The sequence below is a fragment of the Lissotriton vulgaris genome, chromosome 1_1 (assembly GCF_964263255.1).
Source record: "Lissotriton vulgaris chromosome 1_1, aLisVul1.2, whole genome shotgun sequence".
NCBI classification, from domain to species: Eukaryota; Metazoa; Chordata; class Amphibia; order Caudata; family Salamandridae; genus Lissotriton; species Lissotriton vulgaris.
Genome location: NC_141685.1, coordinates 1,631,537,201 through 1,631,559,743, shown reverse-complemented (window position 1 = coordinate 1,631,559,743; position 22,543 = coordinate 1,631,537,201). Strand labels below are relative to the sequence as shown.

At 45.5% G+C, this 22,543-nt stretch overlaps 1 protein-coding gene across 2 annotated transcripts in view; it reads right to left on the bottom strand.

The window, feature by feature from the left end:
- CALU (calumenin) overlaps positions 1–10,641 on the bottom strand; it is a 57,709-nt gene extending 47,068 nt beyond the window's left edge. Inside the window, exons 1-2 of one of the 2 annotated variants that reach the window (XM_086918857.1) lie at positions 10,597–10,641; positions 3,833–4,066 (exon numbers count right to left, since the gene is read on the bottom strand). In XM_086918857.1, coding sequence (XP_086774983.1) covers positions 3,833–4,053 — 221 coding nt within the window. In that variant the 5' untranslated portion in view covers positions 4,054–4,066; positions 10,597–10,641. The remainder of the gene's footprint in view (positions 1–3,832; positions 4,067–10,596) is intronic. The other variant, XM_086918858.1, reaches the window with a different exon arrangement.
- Positions 10,642–22,543: the final 11,902 nt, after the last annotated feature.

Here is a 22,543-nt window from a genome sequence, read left to right as displayed (position 1 = left end):
TGGATGGGAAGGGAATTCCAGGTTTTGGCCGCTAAGTAGGAGAAGGATCGTCCCCCCATGGTGGCTTTGTGGATGCGCGGAACAGAGGCGAGGGCTTGGTTGGACGAACGCAGCTGGCGGGTGGGGTGTAAAAGGAAAGGCGCGTGTTGAGACAATCGGGTCCAAGTTCGTAGAGGGCTTTGTGTGCGTGGGTGAGGAGACGGAACGTTATTCTCTTGTTGACGGGGAGCCAGTGAAGGTCTTTCAGGTGAACGGAAATGTGGTCTGTGCGGGGGGTGTCTAGTAGGAGTCTGGCTGAAGCATTTTGGATGCGTTGGAGTTTTTTCTGCAGTTTTCCGGTAGTATCGGCGTAGAGGGTGTTTCCGTAGTCCAGACGGCTTGTAACCAGTGCGTGGGTGATCGTTTTTCTTGTTTCGGCGGGGATCCAGCAAAGTGTTTTTTGAGCATGCGTAGGATGTTGAAGCATGATGATGTGACGGCGTTGACTTGTCTGGGCATCGAGAGTGAGGAATCCAGGATGATGCCCAGGTTCCGTGCGTGGTCCGTCGGTATGGGAGCTTTTCCTAGGGCCGTTGGCCACCAAGAGTCGTTCCAGGCGGAAGGGGATGCACCTAAGATGAGGACTTCCGTTTTGTCCGAGTTCAGTTTCAGACGGCTTTGCTTCATCCACTCGGCTACTTCTTTCATCCCTTCATGTAGGTTGGTTTTGGCGGTGTTTGGGTCTTTGGTGAGTGAGAGGATCAGCTGAGTGTCATCAGCGTAGGAGATGATGTTGAGGTTGTGTTGACGTGCGATGGTTGCGAGGGGGCTCATGTAGACGTTGAAGAGGGTGGGGCTGAGTGATGATCCTTGCGGGACGCCACAGATGACTTCGGTGGCTGCTAGGATAGTCATAATGACCAGTTTCCAGACCATATACTCAGGATGGCTTTACTGTGCACTTATAATATCCAAGAATGTCCTTAGATATTATAGAGGCCTGTCTTCTCATTCTGATAGGCCCTCACATGAGAGAGAGTGCACCCTACCATAAGAGTGATTTACCTAGGCCTCATGCAGAGCTGGGCAGGCATGGCACATAGGGATGTGTGCCGTGTCAACTCTTCACTTTTAGCTGCACCAAAACCCGCAGGCTGCAATGGCAGTGGTGCCTGTTTGCGAGGAGATGTCTCGGAGGGTGGCATAATACATGCTGCAGCCCTCAGAGGCCTTTCCCTTGGTGCCATAGGTACCCCTTACAAAAAAAAAAAATTATACAGATATAAGATAAGAACACAAGCCCTCGGAGCCTGATTGGCCAGGACCCAGACAATACTCAGTCAAATTGCATCAGGCAAAAAAGTTAGAGGCAACCATGCAGAAAGGGCACTTTCCTACACAATGGATCTGTCAAGACAGGAGGTGTAACCTCGCCTTGTCAGCAAGGCCAAACAGAATGTGAAAACAACAAAACCCCTGCACTGGGAAACCAACAATAATGTCTGAGTGATTTCTAGTTACTGTAGCATAAGTAAAATGTGCACATCGAAAGTTTCTCAAAGTCAATAGATTGCAAAGTGCCGAGAAAGGAATTTCAATGAAGTAGAGTTCTTGGTATAAAACACCGGTTTATTGTTCCTCTTGTACTGGCCAACACGTGTTTCATCGCAGGGAAACAGACTGCGAATCTTCAGGGCCTCTTGAAAGAAAGAACCGGAAGTGGTGTTGTGGCCGACGCCCGAAAGGGCGAAATATGGGTGATGAACTTTACTCGCGTAGTTTGATGGTTCCTTAGTGTAGTCGTAAGGAGGCCATAACCGGGAGGAGAAGAGATTGAAGCAGTAGCGCTTTCGGGCGTCGGCCACAACACCACTTCCGGTTCTTTCTTTCAAGAGGCCCTGAAGATTCGCAGTCTGTTTCCCTGCGATGAAACACGTGTTGGCCAGTACAAGAGGAACAATAAACCGGTGTTTTATACCAAGAACTCTACTTCATTGAAATTCCTTTCTCGGCACTTTGCAATCTATTGACTTTGAGAAACTTTCGATGTGCACATTTTACTTATGCTACAGTAACTAGAAATCACTCAGACATTATTGTTGGTTTCCCAGTGCAGGGGTTTTGTTGTTTTTGTGTAAGTTTGTGTGGATTTTGTGATCCACCTTTGAGCGGTTACGAGGGATTACCGCCCGCCCTTTTGCCTGGATTCTGATACCCCCTAGCAGTACAATACCTTGCGGTTACTTGGTTGCGCGCCTGTCCGAATCTGGAATACCTTAAACCCTCCCAGTAGACCAAACAGAATGTGAGCCCAAATGGAGAGCTTCAAAGGGAGGTGCTCTTTTGTTTTAGCAGACAGGCTGGCATCTTTGACAGAGAAGGAGAAGCTGTTGTCAAATAGTTTAGGTTTTCAAGGGGGTTGTAGCCACCAGGTAGCCACACCTCTGGAACCGGTTAGGGAAGTTCCACACACCAAGAGAATAGTTCTGCCATGTTGAAAGTGGGCAGAAAAGTGCAGAACAAGCTAGAAGCTGCTCACAGGCACTGCACAGGCAGTTGTCATCAGGCAGGAGGGACCTTGTAGGCTGATTGGGTAGTAAGCCACGCCATCCTTCTGAGCTTGTAGTGGGCATAAAGGTGGCACACAGACCTCAGATCACATCTGTACTGGAGTCAGGACCGAAGAAGGCCTGCCGTGCTATTCCCTGAACCAAGCAAAGACAGGCTGCACCAAAGCCTTTACTGCACCTGGGGTCAGCAAAAAGAAATGTGCCTGTGGTTTCCCGCTTGAGAAAAAGTCACTCCCAATAACCCGACAGAGAAGGTGACTTCAATCAGTTGGCTGGCTCCCTGTTACAGCCACAGGGCCATAAAAGCCAACAAAGTCTGCCACGGCGAGTTGGTAGCCAAGAGCACCTGATCGCCGCTGACTGCCGAAGTGCAGCCTGGGAGACAGATGCGGGGCCCTCAAAAGTTGCAATAAAGTCTTCTAGACCCAGGAGAGATGTTAGAATGTAGTTTGGTCACACAGTAAGGAAGTTACTGCCAGTTAAAGGGAACCATTGGTTTCGCTGTAACCAGAGACCAGTAGAAACTTTTTTGTCTGGACTTCACCCGTAGTTCAAGGGCCATCGGACCCTGTGTCTAAAGTCGCCCCACCAAGTTTTGGGACCGAGGGGTGGCCCCAGGAAGACCTCCAACACCGGCTCAGCATTCTCAGCACCCTGAAGTATCTTCTGAATCCTTTGCATCAGGACCACTCCACCAATGTCTATGGCAGTTTGCCTATAGTGCCTGAAACTGGACTGGAGACTCCTTTGACTGCAAGGTAATTGTTCAACTGGACCTTATTTGTCCCAGTGATTGGCACCCTGCCTGAACTGGTCATCACAAGAATTTCTACAGCCATTTTCAAGTTGTCGTGGCCAATTCTAAACATAAGAATCGCAGATTACAATGATTTATTGTGCTAAGTGAGAATCTGTGATTTATTGTTTCTTTTAAAAATTCAGATCTCCGGAATCCTATTTAGAGATAAAAATACAGCCTATTTTTTAAAATATTTTCTGATTACTAGTGTTGCATTTTCTTCTTATTCAACTGTTTTAGTACTAAATGCTTTATATGTGTTTATTTCTAAAGCCCAACTGCTCTGAGCCACAGCTACCCAGGACTAGTCTATGGTCTTACAAACAAACCTGACTGGACTAGATACGAAATGTACTTTCTTACACTGTGAGTTTGCACAACTACACCATTTAATTAACTCATTTCCTCACACACATCATTTGATGTACAAGATTTCCCAAAATCAATACAATTTGGTTAATAAACAAAATACATATATTCTTACCCAAGCCTTTCCTTGCTCTCCTCTGGTGTTAACTGGTCGAATGTTTTGGCATCCTCAGCTCCCAGGAAAGCATCATGATCGTAATCAAAGTTCTGGTCGTCATTATGTTCCTTATCACTAAGCTGAGGGTCGTGGTGAACCCGCTCCTTCTTGTCTGTTGGTTTGCTCAAAGCACACAATGTGCAGAATGAAAGGCACAGGAGGAAGTGGCGCACATCCATGGCGGAGGTGTACCTTGAAAAAGAAAGCGGTCCAGTTAGTAAAGAGCCTACTGCTGTATCTTATACCCGTCATCTTGTGTGACAGTGACATACCAAAGGCTCTAGTTCAATCAATCACTTCCACTGCTGGATTCATTATGAACTTAGCAAGACAATGTAATAAAATACTTGTCTTTAAACATGAGGCATTGTGAGAGCCACTGTCATATCTTGAAACTCTCCTAAGGATCTAGCTCAACTAACCCTCACCAGCTAACAAACCACACCCAATGGTTGGAACTATCAGGCTGTGAAATGGCAACAAATCCTGCTTCATTCTAGATAGTCAGTGAGAAAACTGTGGACTGTCGATTGGGGCTCCGATTTCAGACTACTGACACTACCAATCGCCTAAGAATGGATAAGATTTCTGCACGCAAAATCAAATGTAATACTACTCTTAAAACTGGTCTTCTCTCACTAGCAGAGTCGGAGAAATACAGGAAAAGAACTTGTAGCATGACAGCTGTGACTGCTTGCCCATCTAGGGGCATCGTCCATTTTCAAAAGCATCGGACAGAACTTTCACTGAGTACAAGCTACAGAAGCACCAGGAGAAAAAACATTTGATGCTGTCAAGTTAAACCCGAAAGATTGAAGTCCAACCAGAAGGTTTGTTCTCAATTTATGGCAAAGTTTCCCACTGTACAGCTTGGAGAGTGAACTCTAGAGCAGATACACAAATTGAAAGAATTGCTGCATCTTCGTTCAAGAACATTTGTACGCCCAGCACGTATGCCTACATGTAACGATGGACCTCATAATGTGATTGTGCAGGTTCACCTACAAATGGTTACATATTTTTAAAAGTCTAGCTACAGCCTGAAAATTCAGTTAACTTGGTCAATTTGCAATACAGTACGCTATGGAGCAGTCCTACTAACCGAGAACATAAATAGAGCGTTTGGTCAGAGGCGTGCCTCAACTTCCATCTCACCATGCCCACTGGCACTAAATTCCTAATGAAAACCCTACTACTAGCCAACAGGTGCACTTACATAGTATTGACATTAGTCAGGTATTCAAACAGGCCAACAAAGAACACAATACTGATATTTTAAACAAAGTCTCTTATTTGCAAGAGTGCATCCCTAACTCAGTGAACAAGTTAAAAGCATTACTCTCATTCAAATGAAACCGGTTCAGCATGCCCACTATTCAGCACTAACTATCCTAGAGTACAGGCCTGCCTCTGGGAAGTCCCTGCACACTTCCAACAAAAACATCACACTCACTGAAAAGTGCAGGTACTCTCCCTTTAAAATTAAAGGAGGCAAAGGTACTCAGAATCTGGCAGTACCTGCCAAACACCGACTCCAACCTCTTCCTACTGTAGAGAAGGAAGGATCTCAATGTTCTGGCTATCACAGATACGACTAAGACTACAATCATACAACAGTCCTATTTTAGCACTAGGAAGAGAGTCTGGAAAGGTCAGCATAGTATTCTGGTAAGGGACCGACCTTCTGAACTGAATTAACAGGAATCAAAGCAACTGGTAGATGCACACTTGATGCCACTACAGTTGAAACAGAAGCCCTGCAGTGTAAGTAAACACTAAAAAATGCTAAACCCACTGACATCCTGACGAAGGACAAATGAAAAACACAAAGGACAAGCGAGGCGACATTATCAAGTAGACACAATACAAGGAAAAGCAAGAAATCTTTTTTTTTTGTCTCGAAACAACACAAAATAAATAACTTTGTAACAAAATAATAGCATTCTATTTGCAAATTACCACAAACTCAACAGATGCACAAGTCATTTGTGTAATATTTCACATCTGTCCCATTTTCAAGAAATTAAAATATTTTGTGAAATGGAATGTGAACGAAATACACTATTTTTTTTATAGCGCTTAGTTATAACATAATGTGTGTTTGTAAAGCGCACGTTCATCCCAATGGGGTCTCTTGGCGCTGATTAACAGATGTTTATTATTACCTGTTAGATTTGGAGGTCTCTGGTTGGCCGAGGTAGATATTTCTGGCAAACAGGGACCCACCTCCTCTAGGGTGGGTAGACAGTTACCCCCCCTTGGTAACGTTGCCGAGCACTTTAGACTGATCCTCAGATGAGAGGGTCACGCATTTATGGTCATGCACAGTAAGGTCTCACCACACTACAAATGGACACCCCACCAGTTGTATATAAAAAATAGGGGGGGTTCTTTATGTAACATTTATCACCAGGTCAATAAGGGAAAGGGGTACACACTACAATAAGGCTGGGGACAGCGGCGAACCCATGCGCGTGTCACGAGGAACAGTTCGGTCTAGTTTCGAGTCGTGATGGGCGACTCAGGTACTCACAGTTAACCGGGAGGTGGGTTTGAATCCACTGGTACGAGGCGTACGGCAGTCCGGGTCAGTTCCGGGGAACCGCGATGAGTAGCTGCTGGTTTGCGGAGGGGGGTACGAGGCGTACCTGGCGCCCGGCTCGCGTCACGAGCCACGTTGAAATGCTGTTGGGTACGAAGCGTACCTGGCGTCCGGCTCGCTGGTCACGAGCCGCGTTGAAATGCTGCTGGGCACGAAGAGTACCTGGCGTCCAGCTCGCTGGTCCCGAGCCGCGTTGAAATGCTGCTGGGCTGTTGGGAACAAAGCGTACCTGGCATCCGGCTCGCTGGTCCCGAGCCGCGTTGAAATGCTGCTGGGCTCAGAGGTAGGGGACGAAGCGTACTTGAGTACGAGTCGAGCCGCAACCAGGTCAGCAGGGCTCAGGATACAGGAGGTGAAGCGTACGAGTCGAGCCGCGACACAGTCAGCTGGGCTCGAACTGTTGGAAACGTAGCATCCTTGAATAAGTCGAGCCGCGACCAGGTCAGCAGGGCTCGAGCTGTGGGAAATGAAGCGTCCTTGAATACGAGTCGAGCCGCGACCAGGTCAGCAGGGCTCGAGCTGTGGGAAACTAAGCGTCCTTGAGGTACGGGTCGGACGAGCCGGGACAAAGTCAGCAGGGCTCTCGGGTTCCAAAAGTCATCTAACTGGGAGCAGAAAAGGGACCTCCAGTTCTAGTGTCTGATGTCTTTGAAGTTCTTTGATCTTGCAGGGGGTTCCCTGGTGCCCCTGCCCTGATTGTGGGGGCTTCCTGCCTGATGGCACCTTGTTCCTTTCAAAGTCGGCGGCAGGGTCGTCAGACGGCCAGCGGGGAGTGGGGCCGGCCCCTGGGGGAGGCAGGAAGCTCGACAAACTACTCCCACCCTCTTACTTAGAGGCTGCCAGCTAAACCAGGCTGGGGATACAACTTGGCATGGTGTTTTCGGCCTCCACGTTTCTCATGGCCCGAAGTCCGGTTTGCGGATAAGGAGTCATGGATCTTGAGAACCAGGGCTATTTCTACACTGGGGATTTCTACAGTTATTCTCTACAAGTATGTCTCATGAACCCTGGAGATCGGGGGAGCTACTCTGGAGTTTCTGTTACCTCCCCGGCGTCATAGTGAATCTGTGAAGTCAGAGGTTAGTTTATCATTAGAAGGCCTCGCACGGGGCTATTGTGTGGAGCATGAACGAGTCCAGCCTGAATAATGGGTCATTCACGTGGGAGGCCTAGGGGAGAGAATGCAAGGAGACCCACGCCAAGGAAGCCAGGTCTAACATTACCCAACTCAAACATACTCATTTTATCGACCTCAGATGGATGAAAGGCTGAGTGGACCCACCGGGATCCAGTTTTGATAAAATAATCAAAACTGGAGCGCGAGGGAAGCTTGTTACTGGAGTCTCAACTATAATTTTGAAAAAGGAAATTCTTTAATGAGAAATACAGAAGCATTTTCTGTTTTAGTGCTAGCAACTCATCAACGTGTTTAGGAATATGGCGGTAGTGCAGAGGATGTCAACAGGCAACCCTCAGCCCTAAAGAGATCAACAACTTTCTACTAACCACAACCAACTAAACAAAAGACAACATCAAACAACGAAACATACAATTTGATAGCCGGTCTTTCCACACCAATACACAAAGGATCTCAGAATGAGGATGAACTAAGATGCTGCAACAGTGGTTTGCCCTATACAAATTCAGACAATAGAATAAAGAGAACTCACTCCGTAGTAGTTTGTTCCTGACTTAGACTTCTCATTGATGAAACAAGTGACCACCCCACCTGCTGCTCATTCCTATACACCAACTCTTTTGGGATCAGCACTTAGTAAGTTTATACTGCACCGGACAGCAAGAAAACACAAAGATAAAGGAGTTCTTAAGCCAATTCCCGTAGAACTCCACCCAGAGCGCAAAACTTTTCATGAACGTAACAAGTGCACCTTACAAAAAACTCTTTACATTACCAGTGGGAAACAGACAAGGCAGTTATAACTATCATGAAGGAGAAAGGAAAACAACAGGACTAAGTAGGCCTGTGGAAATGTAATGTTCACACAGCCATAGGTGTCAACAGAGGAGGGGCATAATTGGAGCGGAGAAGAAAGAAGTACAATTGAAAGCAAGGGATAAGAGGCTCAATAATTGAAGGTGGGGTGGGCAAAAAGAAAGGGTGTGGTGTGCCACGGGAACCAATGCAATAAGAGGGGTTTCTAATAGGAAGCAAGATGGGTGGGACGTGGGTACCAAACAATAGCGACAATCACAATGGAAGAAGATTTGCAAGGGTAACCAATGCAGAAGGAAAACTGGAAATCAACAAAGGCAACAACAACTAACTAACACGGACGAAAAGATTAACAAGGGCTGTCCAAAAATATACATAAGAGGGGGCGTCAAATGAAAACCACAGGCTCCAGCATCAAGGGTAATGCGATCTGCAACTTAGAGGAGGGAAGCGAGCTTTGAAAAGCAGCTGCATTAAGGGCGCAGTAGGAAGCAATAAAAAATATCTATGCAATGGGAACACACCTGGGGAGAAAGGCATAAATGGAAGAAACCCGTGGGGTCCATTATAGAGTTCAACACGAAGTTGCTAGTTTGGAAAACATCAGAGGTGGTAGGTGGGGGCATTATAAAAACCAACAACTAAGATGGGGATAACGGCGACAAAACATGGGCAGATGCAATGGGTCCTAAAAAAGTGGCAAACTGAACCACCAGGAGACGGATGAGAAGGGAATAATAGGAATGAATATGAAGAACAAAATGCTAAATGGGATCGAAGTATGTAATCACGGGCAGAGCCAACATGTGCGACTGTCATCAAACCCATTCAATGGCTCCGTGAATCAAGTACTTGCTGGTCATATCTATATGCCGGCAGATGACAAGGTCAACCCTGGACATAGTCAGCAAAATAGCTGTTCAGGCCATGGTTGGATGGTTACTAGCTTGTAAGTATATTCGTCACCTTGGACCCAACGATCGCAACTTCCTGCACCTTAGGAGCTGCTACATCCTAGATCATCTCCAAATAGGTGTTATTTGCCTTACAGTGCTCCATGACAATTTGTACAGCGCTCTGATACCCTCACGGGTGACGTTCGCGCTATATCAAACATTTCTAAATAAATGACTAAAAACGTTCAGCGTAAAGAATGTTATTGTACGCACCTCTTCAAGTACTATGAAACTTCAAAAGAAAAATCTTAACTATTAACAGGGACAGTGGCAACCAAATTTTCAGAGCCAAAAACCGTGATCAGTACAAACAATAGTAGAACTAAATGGTGGCACTGGCCTGGGATACTTACAGGCTACAATATAGTATCCACTGTCAAAGACCGCATTGCAATAGCAACCAAACTGATGTAAAAAACCACATCGTAGAAAGACTATAAGTTGTGCACTTTGTTCCATTTAAAAACAAAACTCCCAGCCAAGAAACAAGAACGGAGATGGAATTTGCATGTTGTGTCACAAAAGTGTAGCTCGTTTACTTTCACTTTCTTTGCACTCTAAGAGTATACGAATGCGCATACAATTATTTGCATACTGCACTACGGATTAAAAAGAACACATTTGAGGTTGCTTTGCCAACTTCCAATATAAATAATGGAGCAAACCCCTGTGGAGTGACACCTGGAAGAAAACACCCCCTCCCACGTGCTATGGTGAGTTCCTGGGACACCCTGGCAATCCAAAGCATTAGATTATGGTTTCTCTGAAACTGATACACAGCTCATTAACATTATGAATGAGGCAAGGAGCACAGCAGACGAATATTTAAAGAAATACACTATTCCCTATGGTGTAACGGGTGGGTCGATGGAAAAGCAAGCGAGTAAAAAGGTCCATTTATGTGCACATTCACCTAACCCTCTTCCAAAAATCAAGACCGGTTTCTAAATTAGTTGAAGCTACCAGGATAATCTTTGAGAAAACAGGACGCCTGATCACCCTAACTAGGGTGCAGTGAATACTGACAACGGGAACAAACGAAAGGGTGTAATGTAGGGGCAAAAGGGAAATCTGTTTAATGGTACAGTAAACAATAAAAATACCAGAAATAGATGAGCCTCGCTTTTTTTTTTAATAAAATGTGGCCGCTATATTTTACAGCACCAGCAAAATTACAAGTACATTAGATCACCCCAATAACGCCCGTTACCTGCAGATCTGTGTTCTTCTCTCACTTGCTTCACTCAAATGCCCCCACCCCCGCCGGAAACTCCCGCCCTCCGGCGTGCTGACTCTGAAACCCCGCCCATCACGACATTTAGCCAACGGAAAAAGAACATGCTGCAATAGCCTCGAGCTGATTGGTGAAAATATATACGTATTTTGTTTGGGCGGGGCACAGTTGGGTGGAAGCGCCACGTCCACACGGGCACGCGCGGCTCGAAGTTGTCTCACGACGGTACGCGCGTACAAGCACGCATGCGCTTTTGTTTTCCGAAGGGTCTTCGCCAGCGAGTCAAAGCCAAGCAAGAAGAAAAATCCAGAGACATAGAAGAAAGATTCAACCTTAAAGAATGATGTGATGTGAAGACTTCTAAAATTAAGGGGGAAAAAAGAAACCCCGGCATTGGAGTGTGCTTCTTTAATAGCGCGAGCGTAGAGGAAGGTTTATGGCCATGGTGGAAACGGTTATGGGATAAAGAGAACGATGGGGTGTCAGAGGCAGCTTCATACGGAGCAATAACGCACTTCTGCTGCACTAGTTTTGTGTAAAGTAAGCTTGCCATCCTGTTACACCTGCGTTGTACAGATAAAACTTGTTGCCCTCTAATGCTTATTGTATGTGCGGTAAAGGCCGAATATCCCCGCGCATATTCCGAAAGGGGTGGACCAAATGTGAATTGGTTAGATTCTAATTGTTGTTTTCGGAAGGGGCAGCTCGTAGAATGTACAGGATATTCCCTAGGATGTAATTCCTGACAGGGCTGGAGGCGCCTAAGAACCCTATGCCCTAGCTCTCATCCTGACTTACCCATAACTATGACAGTAACATGAAAGCTAGCTCCCACATCACTCACAAACGGGGCCCAAGTCCTAAAACAAGCATTTACAATACAAAGGTCTCTGCATTATTAAAGGTAGAGCTATTGGGATTGCTCATTACATTTTTTTTTCTTTCAAAAAACAAAAATAAATGGTATTGTCATTTACAATGGCAATAGGTGAGCATTAGAGAGTAGTAGAGAGTATTCGCGGACACAGATCCACACACACACAGAGCCGCACACACAGACAGACAGAGCCGCGCGCGCGCGCGCGCACACACACACACACACACAGAGCCGCGCACACACACACAGAGCCACACGCGCGCACACACACAGAGCCACACACACACACACACAGAGCCACACACACACAGCCAGAGCCACGCGCACACACAGCCAGCCACGCGCACACACAGAGCCATGCGCACACACAGAGAGCCACGCGCACACAGAGAGCCACGCGCACACAGAGAGCCACGCGCACACACAGAGAGCCACGCGCACACACAGACAGAGCCACGTGCACACACAGACAGAGCCACGCGCACACACAGACAGAGCCATGCGCACACAGACAGAGCCACACACACACACACACAGAGCCACCCACACAGTCATTCACTTAGAGCCACCCCCACACACACAGCCACCCACACACACAGCCACCTACACACACACACACAGAGCCACCTACAAAAAAAAGCTGCACACACAGACCGACAGAGCCACACAAAAAGACAGAGCCACACAAACAGACAGATTTAAATTAAGGCAAATTTAGAACGGTGTCAGCTGTGAGAGTCCTCCGTAGAAGAAACTCCAACATGGGTCAAGTGGCATAAAGCCACACTAACCAAAGCAGAGATCTGTACCTCAAGGTGTCCTAAGTCAGAATCTCAACTATCCCTCACCACATTACATCATAGCATCAGTCATATCCAAAGGACGTTCCACAAACTGTAAGCAGTAAATTTCCATACTATCAGAACACACTGGTTTCTATGCACTGCCTTGCTGTTCTCATAAATCGTTACTCCAGCCGTCTTCTGTCTCGTCTCCTTGTCCCATGATAATTCTCCTCCCATCTTATCGCATTTTTTCATACCAGTTGCAGCTTTACATACCTCCTCATCTACTAAGAACAAAGATTCTCTCACTAACAAAGTCTTGTCCACCTGCAGTGGGAATACAATATGCATGCAACATTTCTCCAAGAAATCTCTGTTAACTTAAGACCTAGGGCCCGATGTAGGTGGCAAATACCGGTCGGAAACGGCCGAATTCGGCCGTTTCCGACCGGTATTTGGCATCTTGAGATGTAGGGCGCCATATTTTACAGATTCTGTAAATTTACCGAATCAGTAAATTTACAGAATCTGTAAAATACTGAATCAGTATTTTTACCGATTCGGTAATTCCCAGATGTAGGTGGGACTCTTCTGAGTCCCAAAGGCCCTACAAATTCGGTATTTTACCACCCAATCCAATTGGGTGTTAAAATACCAAATTCAGGTGTGCATGCACATGTGTGCATGCACACCTAGCCATGTGACAGGCAGACATGCCCTTAGGGCATGTCTGTGTGCCACATGGCGCACATGCCTATTTTTGGGGTGCCAGAGGGTGTCAAAGTGACACCCCCTGCACCCTTGCAAAATTCGGTATTTACCGATTCTGTAATTACAGAATCGGTATTGCCCATTGATTCCTATGGCAGGGCTCGACAAATTCACTCGACCGCTCGCATTTGCGAGTGAGATTGATTAAGGACGAGTTATTTTTAGGTCCTACTCGCCCTTTCTGGCGAGTAGGAGTACAAACTTGACCTCTGCCTCTGAAAGCAGAGGAAATGTGACAAGATAGCAAGATTTAAAGGCATCTTTATTGCTCACAACGCAAATGAGCAATAAAAATGCTTTTAAATCTTGTTAACTTGTCACATTTGCTCAGTTTTCAGAGTTTGAGGTCAAGTTCATTTAAGTTAGGTCGAGGAGATTTTGTAGTTTACTAGACCTGCAGGTCTAGAGCATTTTGTATGATTTGTCGAGCCCTGCTATGGGCTTTAAGGCCCATAGGAATCAATGGGCAATACCGATTCGGTATTTACAGATTCGGTAAATACCGAATCTTAACGATTCGGTATTTACAGAATCTGTAATACCTACATCTACCCCCTTCATATTTACCGACTCTTAAATACCGAATTGGTAAAATTCGGTATTTAAGAGTCAGTAAATACGAATTACCTACATCTGGCCCATAGTCTTGACACACATCACTTATGTGCCCAAAATCATTTCTTAAGATAACAGTAATGTGCTTCCTTCACAGTGCCTTACAAATAGGAAAAATGGCCAGCAAGGGATTTTGTTTTTTAGGATCTTTACAGCACCTTTAGGACTTGTTATTTAATCACAGTACCCAAACAAGAATTCAATCCGTGGCTGTTAAATTCAATTAAAATAAACATAGGATGTTACCACACTAACATCACGATAGAGCAAAAAATGCTCAATAAAACAAGGAACCAGGGTTTATTGTCTGAAAGTTGTTATTAAACTTCAAGGCAAAATATCTGTACAAAAACAATGAATAATCATAGAACACAGGGTGCATACATGGATATACAATAAGGATATTCAAGGCCTTGGTTGCTTTTCCTTGGACATATCCAAATTAGAGTCCAAACTGCTGCGTCTCAGCGGTTGATTGGTTATTACCCGAAGTCAGAAGAAAATCAAAAGATGACTTAGGGGCAAACTAGGCAGAATTGGACTAAACAGGTCGACGTTTCGGTCTTATTATGGTTATTCTTAAGACCATCATCAGGACTACAAAGTGGTATATACAATTGATGACCCTCTTGCCACAATTTAGGCGCAGTAGTAGATGGGAAACGATAGACAGTCCACTCTAGATTGATGATCAGCCTTTTGTACACATTACAAATAGGAAGGCATTTTCCATGTTGAATTTCTATATGCAGACCAGCTTTTTTGTGGTTTCACTCTAAGCATATAAATAGTTCATATGTTGTGCTGTTAACTATTCTATGTCTACAAAACACATATGTTTATATGCCCACTGTTTTCTACAAAAACATGTTTATATGCCATTTCAAGATGCGGATTTGCTCCATGATCTGTTGTATTGAAAATCTTGGACGAAAAGTTCTGAAGAGGCCTGATGGTGATAAATATAACGGAAAAGATAGATGCCAGTGCGTGCTAGAGGTTGGGGGGGGGGGGGGGGGGGACAGACTGAAGATGGAGCTATGGAAAGGGTGGAGAGATGCAAAGACTGAGTTGAGAATAAGGTAGATATGAGAGGGGAACAAAAGGGATATAGAATAGTGGATGACATAGATAGAAAGGGAGACAGTGAAAATGGAGTTGAGGGGAGGCCAGAGAGACTGAGATGGAACTATGAGTGATATAAACAGAGCAAGTCAAATATATTGTTAAATAGTCCAAAGGCAGCACTGTTTCAATGATACTACACGCCTTCCTGCGAATACTGAGCCTAGGTTCTGCAACACAAGGCTAGATATCCAGCAAAGCCCTATATTTTTTCAAAATGTGCACACATATTCAGTAAGCAAAAATGGGTCATTACGCAACTGTAAGGTAATAAATATTTAGATAGACAAATCATTATTAGGCAGTATAATAGTTTCCAAAGAGAAAGAAGAGTTATTAAGCAGTAGAGATTCCTGCTGAGGGCAATAATGAATGATGGGCCCGAGATAGTTACAGGCCTGAACCATCGACAAGGGTGTGTAACCATGATAACCGGCTTTCACAACTGTTATAGCCCGAGGACTCTAAGGAGATCACAACATTCCACCCAGTGTGGGTAAAATGTAATACATTTTGAAGAAGAAGAAATACGAACACTGGCACTCTCTTGAGGATTACAATATCAATTTGTAAACGCAATGAACTGAATTGAAAAAAGTAAAAAAAAGTCATCTACATTTCCAGAACTTGCCATCTCGGTTCTCAAACAATGAGACGGCCTATTCAAAGGTGAGTGTGCACTGAAGAGTACTCCAACCCGCTGAAAGGTGAGCACACGCATCTGTGAGCACATGACCCTTCAACGGGTAAGGTGTCCTGGGTTAGTGCAGGTAAACCCGCTAAGTAATTTTCAACTAAAAGGTAAACCTACCTCATTGCGAACGAACAGCGTGTGTTCATTCATAGCTTCTCTGGTGTTTAGTCAAGTACAGACAACACAGAGGGTGCCTGCTAACGGAAAGGCAGGAGGTAGCTGTGCAGAGCGACGCTTGGCAAGGACCGCTGGCTCCACCACGCACAGTGACTGCATCGCGCCAAATAGCAGCGATTTCCTGTAGCAAACAATCCAACAAAAACAAGACCTACAAAACGTAAGAGAGGGCGGGAGAGGCCAGCAGCAAGGAGCGTCGATCAAGAACGAGAGGGGCACAGAAACCTCTCACACTTCGGTGATTAAATCATATAGATTTGTAGACAAATGAAACAATATTTTCCAACGAACTCTGTAGACCCTGATTGCGGAGCTCTGTAACACAGCGGGCAGCTTTAATGAACATTGGGCAGCCTCTTGATCCTGCCTTCCAGGAGGGAGATGCAAAGGACAGGAGAGGGCTGAGTGGCTACTGATAAACAGACGCCCACCCTCCAGGAGGGGCTCTGTAAAAAAGTGGACCTGTGATAACTCGATGAATTGTAACTTTTGCAGGAAGTTATGTTTTATTTTACATAGTTTTTATATCCACCCACTATGGCTCAAGGTCCGTGTTTCTCGCAGAGCTATAGACAATGGCGGGATGCTGAGTCAACACCTAAAGTGTCCCTTCTTTGTGTCCGTTCTTTATTTAAATTCGGATATGCGCTTCCTATCAAGCCTATGGGAAGACAGCCTGGTTTTATATCCACCCACTACGGCTCAAGGTCCGTGTTTCTCGCAGAGCTATAGACAATGGCGGGATACTGAGTCAATACCTAAAGTGTCCCTTCTTTGTGTCCGTTCTTTATTTAAATTCGGATATGCGCTTCCTATCAAGCCTATGGGAAGACAGCCTGGTTTTATATCCACCCACTACGGCTCAAGGTCCGTGTTTCTCGCAGAGCTATAGACAATGGCGGGATGCTGAGTCAATACCTAAAGTGTCCCTTCTTTGTGTCCGTTCTTTATTTAAATTCGGATATGCGCTTCCTGTCAAGCCTATGGGAAGACAGCCTGGTTTGTGTCAGTTGCAACATATGGATACAATCTTTTTTTTCTTTAATTCCGTGGAAGAGAGAAAGACACGAGCAGGGAGGGGTTGCGTGTGTGCACTTTTTCCTGTTAATGAATGCCGTAATACAGGCATGTACGAGTGTAGCAGGCTACCTCTCACCTAAAGTACAATCTCTAGGTTTTGATTAACTTTAAACATTCAGTGTGCCCAAACCGAGATGTTTACAAGTGGTGTGGTTTAGGAGCTTACATGCCCATCCTCTCATCCCATAATAGAAGGCCCCTGTACATAAGTCCAAGAAAAGACACGGACAGCGGGAGGGGGCGGGAAAAAAGACGGCGAGAACGAGGAAAGCGAGAGACGGCGGGAACGAGGAAAGCAAGAGCAGCCTACCTCAACCTTACCAGCAGCAAAATGGCGGCCTCAAGCTTCCGAAATTTTTCGGATTCGGGGGCGTGTTCGGTGTTCTCAGAATGGGCGTGGCCTAAAAGTGGAAAGAAGAACACCGAACACTCTCCAAATCCGAAAAGGACGGAGCCTATTCGGAGGGACAGCTCTCTCTTCCAATGGCTGGCCTCCGTTTAGGAAGCCAGCAAATGGGAGAGAGGCAAAAACAGAGGCGGGACAAATAGTGCATACTAAGAATCATTCAATCTCTGTACTTCCGGTTCTACCTTTGGCAGACCGGATATTACCTCGACCTAAAAAAAGATGGAGTGGTGGTGGAACTCTCCAAGTTAGGTGGTGTCACAGGAAGTGACATCACAACAGGAAGTAATGTCACAAAAGGTAGTGCCCTCTTATTACAGGGAGACCCGCTTAACTTGGGGGGGGGGGGCACATTAACACACTGGAATGTAGCGTCATTCTCTGTGTTTTTGGGAGCGATTCTGTGAAAAGCTCTGAATCGACCCAGCAAGGTTACACGGTGATGGAGTGTGAGAAAGTGGCTCTATATATACTTGACCAGAATAAGGTATAGTGTGTATAGAGTCCACAAACCCCCGAGGTATGACAGAGGTTAAAGTCAGGACTGACCTTACTCTCAAAAGTGGTAGCTTGCTCGAGCAGAAGGCAGTACCAAAGGACAGTGTAAAGCATTTGTTGTACACAGTCAGCAAACGGTTTCACACACTCAAGGACTGAACTCCAGGCGAATTGTTTTTATATCAACAGACATAGTTGTTTTATTTTTAGAACCAACAAGTGTAAAAATATACTTTTCTCGATATGAGTACTCTCATGTAATTACTTTGCAAAGAGGCAATAGACTTTGTGAACGCAATAGATACAGGGGTTGCAGTAGGCAACATAATTCTAAACACACAATAGCATTGAGCTCAATGGGTTTTCATCATATATGTACAGTTGATTACTTTCTAGATTACTTTGGTAGTTCCAGGACTGGATCCTAGGTTTAGTCCTGGGGTCTAAGCTGAAACCAATTTAGTAAAATCGTTTTAGTTATGGTAGTGATTTTTCAGGAATATAAATCTGTTTTAAAAGTTCACACGTAGAAACTTTTCAATGAAAAACTGGCAATGTTATCCAATTGGAGAAAGTTCAGGTTGCAGGTAAAGTATGATCTCGTTACTTTTGTAATCCAGTACTGGGCTCCTGGGTCCAGCACTGGGGTCTCAACGTAAAACAGGTGAGTAATTGTGTTTCAGTATTTCGTATGATTTTTACAGAATATTTAAAATTTTCAAAAGTAGACACTTAGATGAAATGTAATAGAAAAGCAGACAATGGATTCCTATGGAGAAAATACAGATTACTAGTAAACCCGGTAAGGATTACTTTTGCGGTTCAGTACTGGGCTACAAGGTACAGTACTGGCTTCTCCCCTGATCACAGGTGAGTACTTTGGAATTCGGGTGATTTTATATCAATATTTTTAGTTTCCAAAACTTCACACTTAGAAGATTTTTCAGGTCAAACGAGTCAATGTTATCCAATGGCAGGTAAGTGAGTTATCGGTTTCCAGGTGAGTACTTGGCTGGTGAAGTTAGGGTTCTGGGCATAAACTCAGGGGTCCCCCAGGGTCAGGTAAGTACAGTTGGTTCACCCCCAGCGGCACAGGGGCGGCCGGGTGCAGAGGTAGTTAAGCCCAATGTTATCCAATGAGGGAAAGGGGGCCTCCGGTTGGTGGCTGCTGACTAGCAAGCCACGCAGCTGTGGGAGCTGGGCTCCTGGTCACTTTCTCAGGGCAATTGGGGAAGTAGGATAGGGTGCAGGTTGCACTGCCAGGGGCACTCGGGCGGCTGGGTGCAGGGTGCTTTTGAGTTGTCGGGCGCTCAATGTTATTCAATGAGGAACATGAAAAGAGAACAAAGGCTGCAGGCTCGAGGACGAAGGATCTTCTTGAGCGACCAACACTTCGAGGGGTAAGTTGGGATCTTGGAGGATGGGTAGGCACCCAGGAGTTGGCCCAGGGGGCCGTGGGGCGCCGGGTGCAGGGGTGTCTTTTGAGGTTGGTAAATCTTACCCTTTGCTGGTTATGGTCGGAGGGGTCCTCAGTCCTGAGGCTGCAGGCGTCATCGGGGTCGTCGAGTAGGGTCTTTGGGCACTGGACTTCGGGTCTCAGTCTCCGGGGGGACGTCCTCGTGGTCCTGGATTACCCGGGCATGGGCCGGGCTCGGCGTGTGCAGAGTGGTTTGGTCCGGAGCTTCCTGGCAGGCACCAGGGGTGTTGTTGCAGCAGAGCCTCTGCTGATGGGAGTCCCAGGCTTTAAGAGGGTCAAGGCAGGCAGGTCCTCTGGGTGTCCCAAGGTTGCTGTCCGCAGGAGTCGCCGGGGTTAGGCAGGAGCAGGTTCCAGGATCGACAGGCCGGTAGGGCTGGGGCCAAGTCAGTTGTTGTCGTCCTGTTGTTAGCAGTTGCACGGCGGGTCTTCTTCTTGATCTTCTTACTTCTTTTCTTATCGGGATCTGAGGAAAGAAGGTTCAGGGAGTCCCTAAATACTGAATTTAGGGGATTTACAGGTAGGGCAAGGACAGGGACCAATAGGTCCTTGTCCTGGGGTGGGTACACCCCCTAGCCTGCTCCTCTCCTGTGGGAGGGGGGCAGGAGCCTAACTGTGATTGGGCAGGGCTCCCGATCTTCAAGATAGCCGGAGCACGGGGTTGTGCTTCACCTCGTCTCCCCCACCTGAGGGGTGGGGTTGGCACAGGCTGGCACACCCCCCTTCCTGACATAGTTTTTCCAGCTAGTCTTCCCGCCAGAGTGGGGGTGAGGACTGGTGGGGGCCAGTTGCTCAGTACAGCAAATGGTCTAGAGAAGCTCACAGAGGCGACATGCCTTTGAAGGTTCCCCCTGCCCATCCTGGGGGAGTAGACCTAGCACCTCGCCCAGCATGTGCATTGTTGCAGGCCCAGGAGAGCGGGGGCTCTCCACCCAGGGGTCCAGCAACATGTCTGCTGTGTGGCACCCTCTGCAGGCACTCAGCCCAGACTTGGATTATAGGCTAGGTTTTCAGGCGGCATCTCTAAGATGCCCTCTGGTGTATTTTACATTAAATCCCACACTGGCATCATTGCAGGTTTAATGTGCTGAGAAGTTTGGTACCAAACTTGTCAATCTTCAGTGTAGCCAATATGGTGCTGTGGAGTTCGTAATGACAACCTCCCAGCACCATATACTCTTCATGGCATCACTGCACTTACAGTGCCCAGGAATGGTACTGTAGAGGTACAGGGCTCATGCATCTGTGCCCACGCCTCTGGCATAGGGCACCCAGCTAGAGGGGTGACTGAAATATGCCAGGGCAGTGGGTTCTGTGGGCATGGCACACAGATATGTGTCAGTAGAATATGAAAACTACCAAGACTGACAGAGAACGCAACGCACTGTGTATGTGTAGTCCAACTGGACTCTATAAATCAAATCAAAAAAGTTATCCAATAAATCATACATATTCAACAATTTTTCCAAGGGATAAACCTGTTATTCCTTTATGTATGTATCCTCATATATTATGTCAATTGGTTTATACAAACTGATTTATCACATTTCATTCAATTAACAGTAAATGAATCAATTGTTAGATCCATTACATCATGACACCAATTAATTAATGCTTGACATTGAAATGCAGTTTTTCATCGTTGATCAATTAATTTATAACAATGACTTTCTTAGCAATGCCCGATGCATTTCGGGACAGTGATGTCCCTTCTTCAGGGGAAATCTGTAAAAGCAAAAATGACTGTTCAAAATTTACAGTAAGGTATGCTTACAAATAAAACAAAGAGCTATGCACTTTAAATAATGACAAAACCATGTGCCGGTCATGACTTAGTGTAGCTTCAAAATGAACACTGGTATCGTAGTAAAGCAAGCATATCACACATATGCTAAGGTGCTCCAGTGGCAACACCACATAGTGCCATCAAATCATAGAAAGGTAAACCAAAACACCAAAACTTTGTCACTCACAGTGCTGGAAAAAGATATAAGTGATGTTAATCAGTACCCCGACTACAAGAAGAAATTTAAAAGGAAATGAAAGAAATTAGTGTAAAGTTACCTGGCTGAAAAAACATCTCACCAGCTATAAGAAACAGGCAAAAAATGCTAGTGGTTACCTATTTACATGAACCTCTACAACATGCCATCACTAATCTCTAAAACCAACAAAGCCGCCTACCTGATAATTAACAGGGCTGAACCCTGTCCAACAATTGCTGTATCAATAGAGGTGCCAATAAAAGTCGTTTGCTGAAACGAAAGTAGTGTATACCACTTAGTCACGCCAAAAGTGAAGGTTTATGCTAAACAAACTTAATGAGCCATGACGCTCCTGCCACTTACCGGCGGGGATGACGCCGAGCAGATAACACCACACTCCTCTGGTTGCAACCCAGTACTGTCCCCTGGTTGCTTGCTTAACAAATCTGTGAAAACGAATAAATGTTGTTTCCACTTGACTGCTAGCAACATATATCATAATGTAATCCTGACTCAAACCTATGTTCGTACTCATCTCTATTTTTAAAGTTATACGCTGCGAAAAACCAACACCCTCCGAAAATGCTTAGATCAATTAGGCAAACGCGGGTCCGTCGCGTGACTCGCCGCTAATAACGCTGTAGAAGGGAAATAGAAGAAGGACTACTGGCCACGAGAGAGGCCGCCATATTGAAAGCGAACCGCATCCAAGATCAATACTGCTAAAATCAAAACTCTGCTGTTAAGAATGCTTAAACATAAACTGTAGTATACTCGATAGCGGGGATCCTAAAACCTACACTGAAAATGAGAATATAGCGCTGTTCAATCGGAAATAACAAAACTGCTATTAGCGGTCGCCATCTTAGAGAGGGTCTGGAGGGGAGAAGATGTACATTGGGCATGCATAAAAATGTGTGTGACTTACGTCATAACACGCATATTAAGGAAAATGACCTTCCACACAAAGCATCAACACTAAAACCGATTGGTTAATAATCCATTACCCGCGGAGTAAAGCGATGGTCAGTTAGAGACGGTGTAGCAACAATAGCCACTTATTCTAAGGCATGGAAAAAATAAAATTAAAACATGCTTGCGATATGATAATATATCAGTAGTTACCTGCTCAAGAATGCCTATGATACAGTCCTTAATATAGAGAAAAGAAAATAGACGATTATAGCTGGATAGAAGATGCAAGAATGTCCCAGTGCTTCTAAAAGTAAAGAAAGTAAAGAAAGTGCAAAAAAGTCTTAAACAGAAAAGAGCCCTTTGAGTTTATACAGGGATGTGTGCCATGTCGACTCTTTGTTTGGTTCTGTACTTAGACACTCAGCCTGCAAACTGCTTGGTTTTTCTCCCCTGTTGCCCGTTTGTAACCTGCCACTGTCTCCTGTGATGGCGGTATTTGTTTCCCCTGTGTTTGTTGCTGT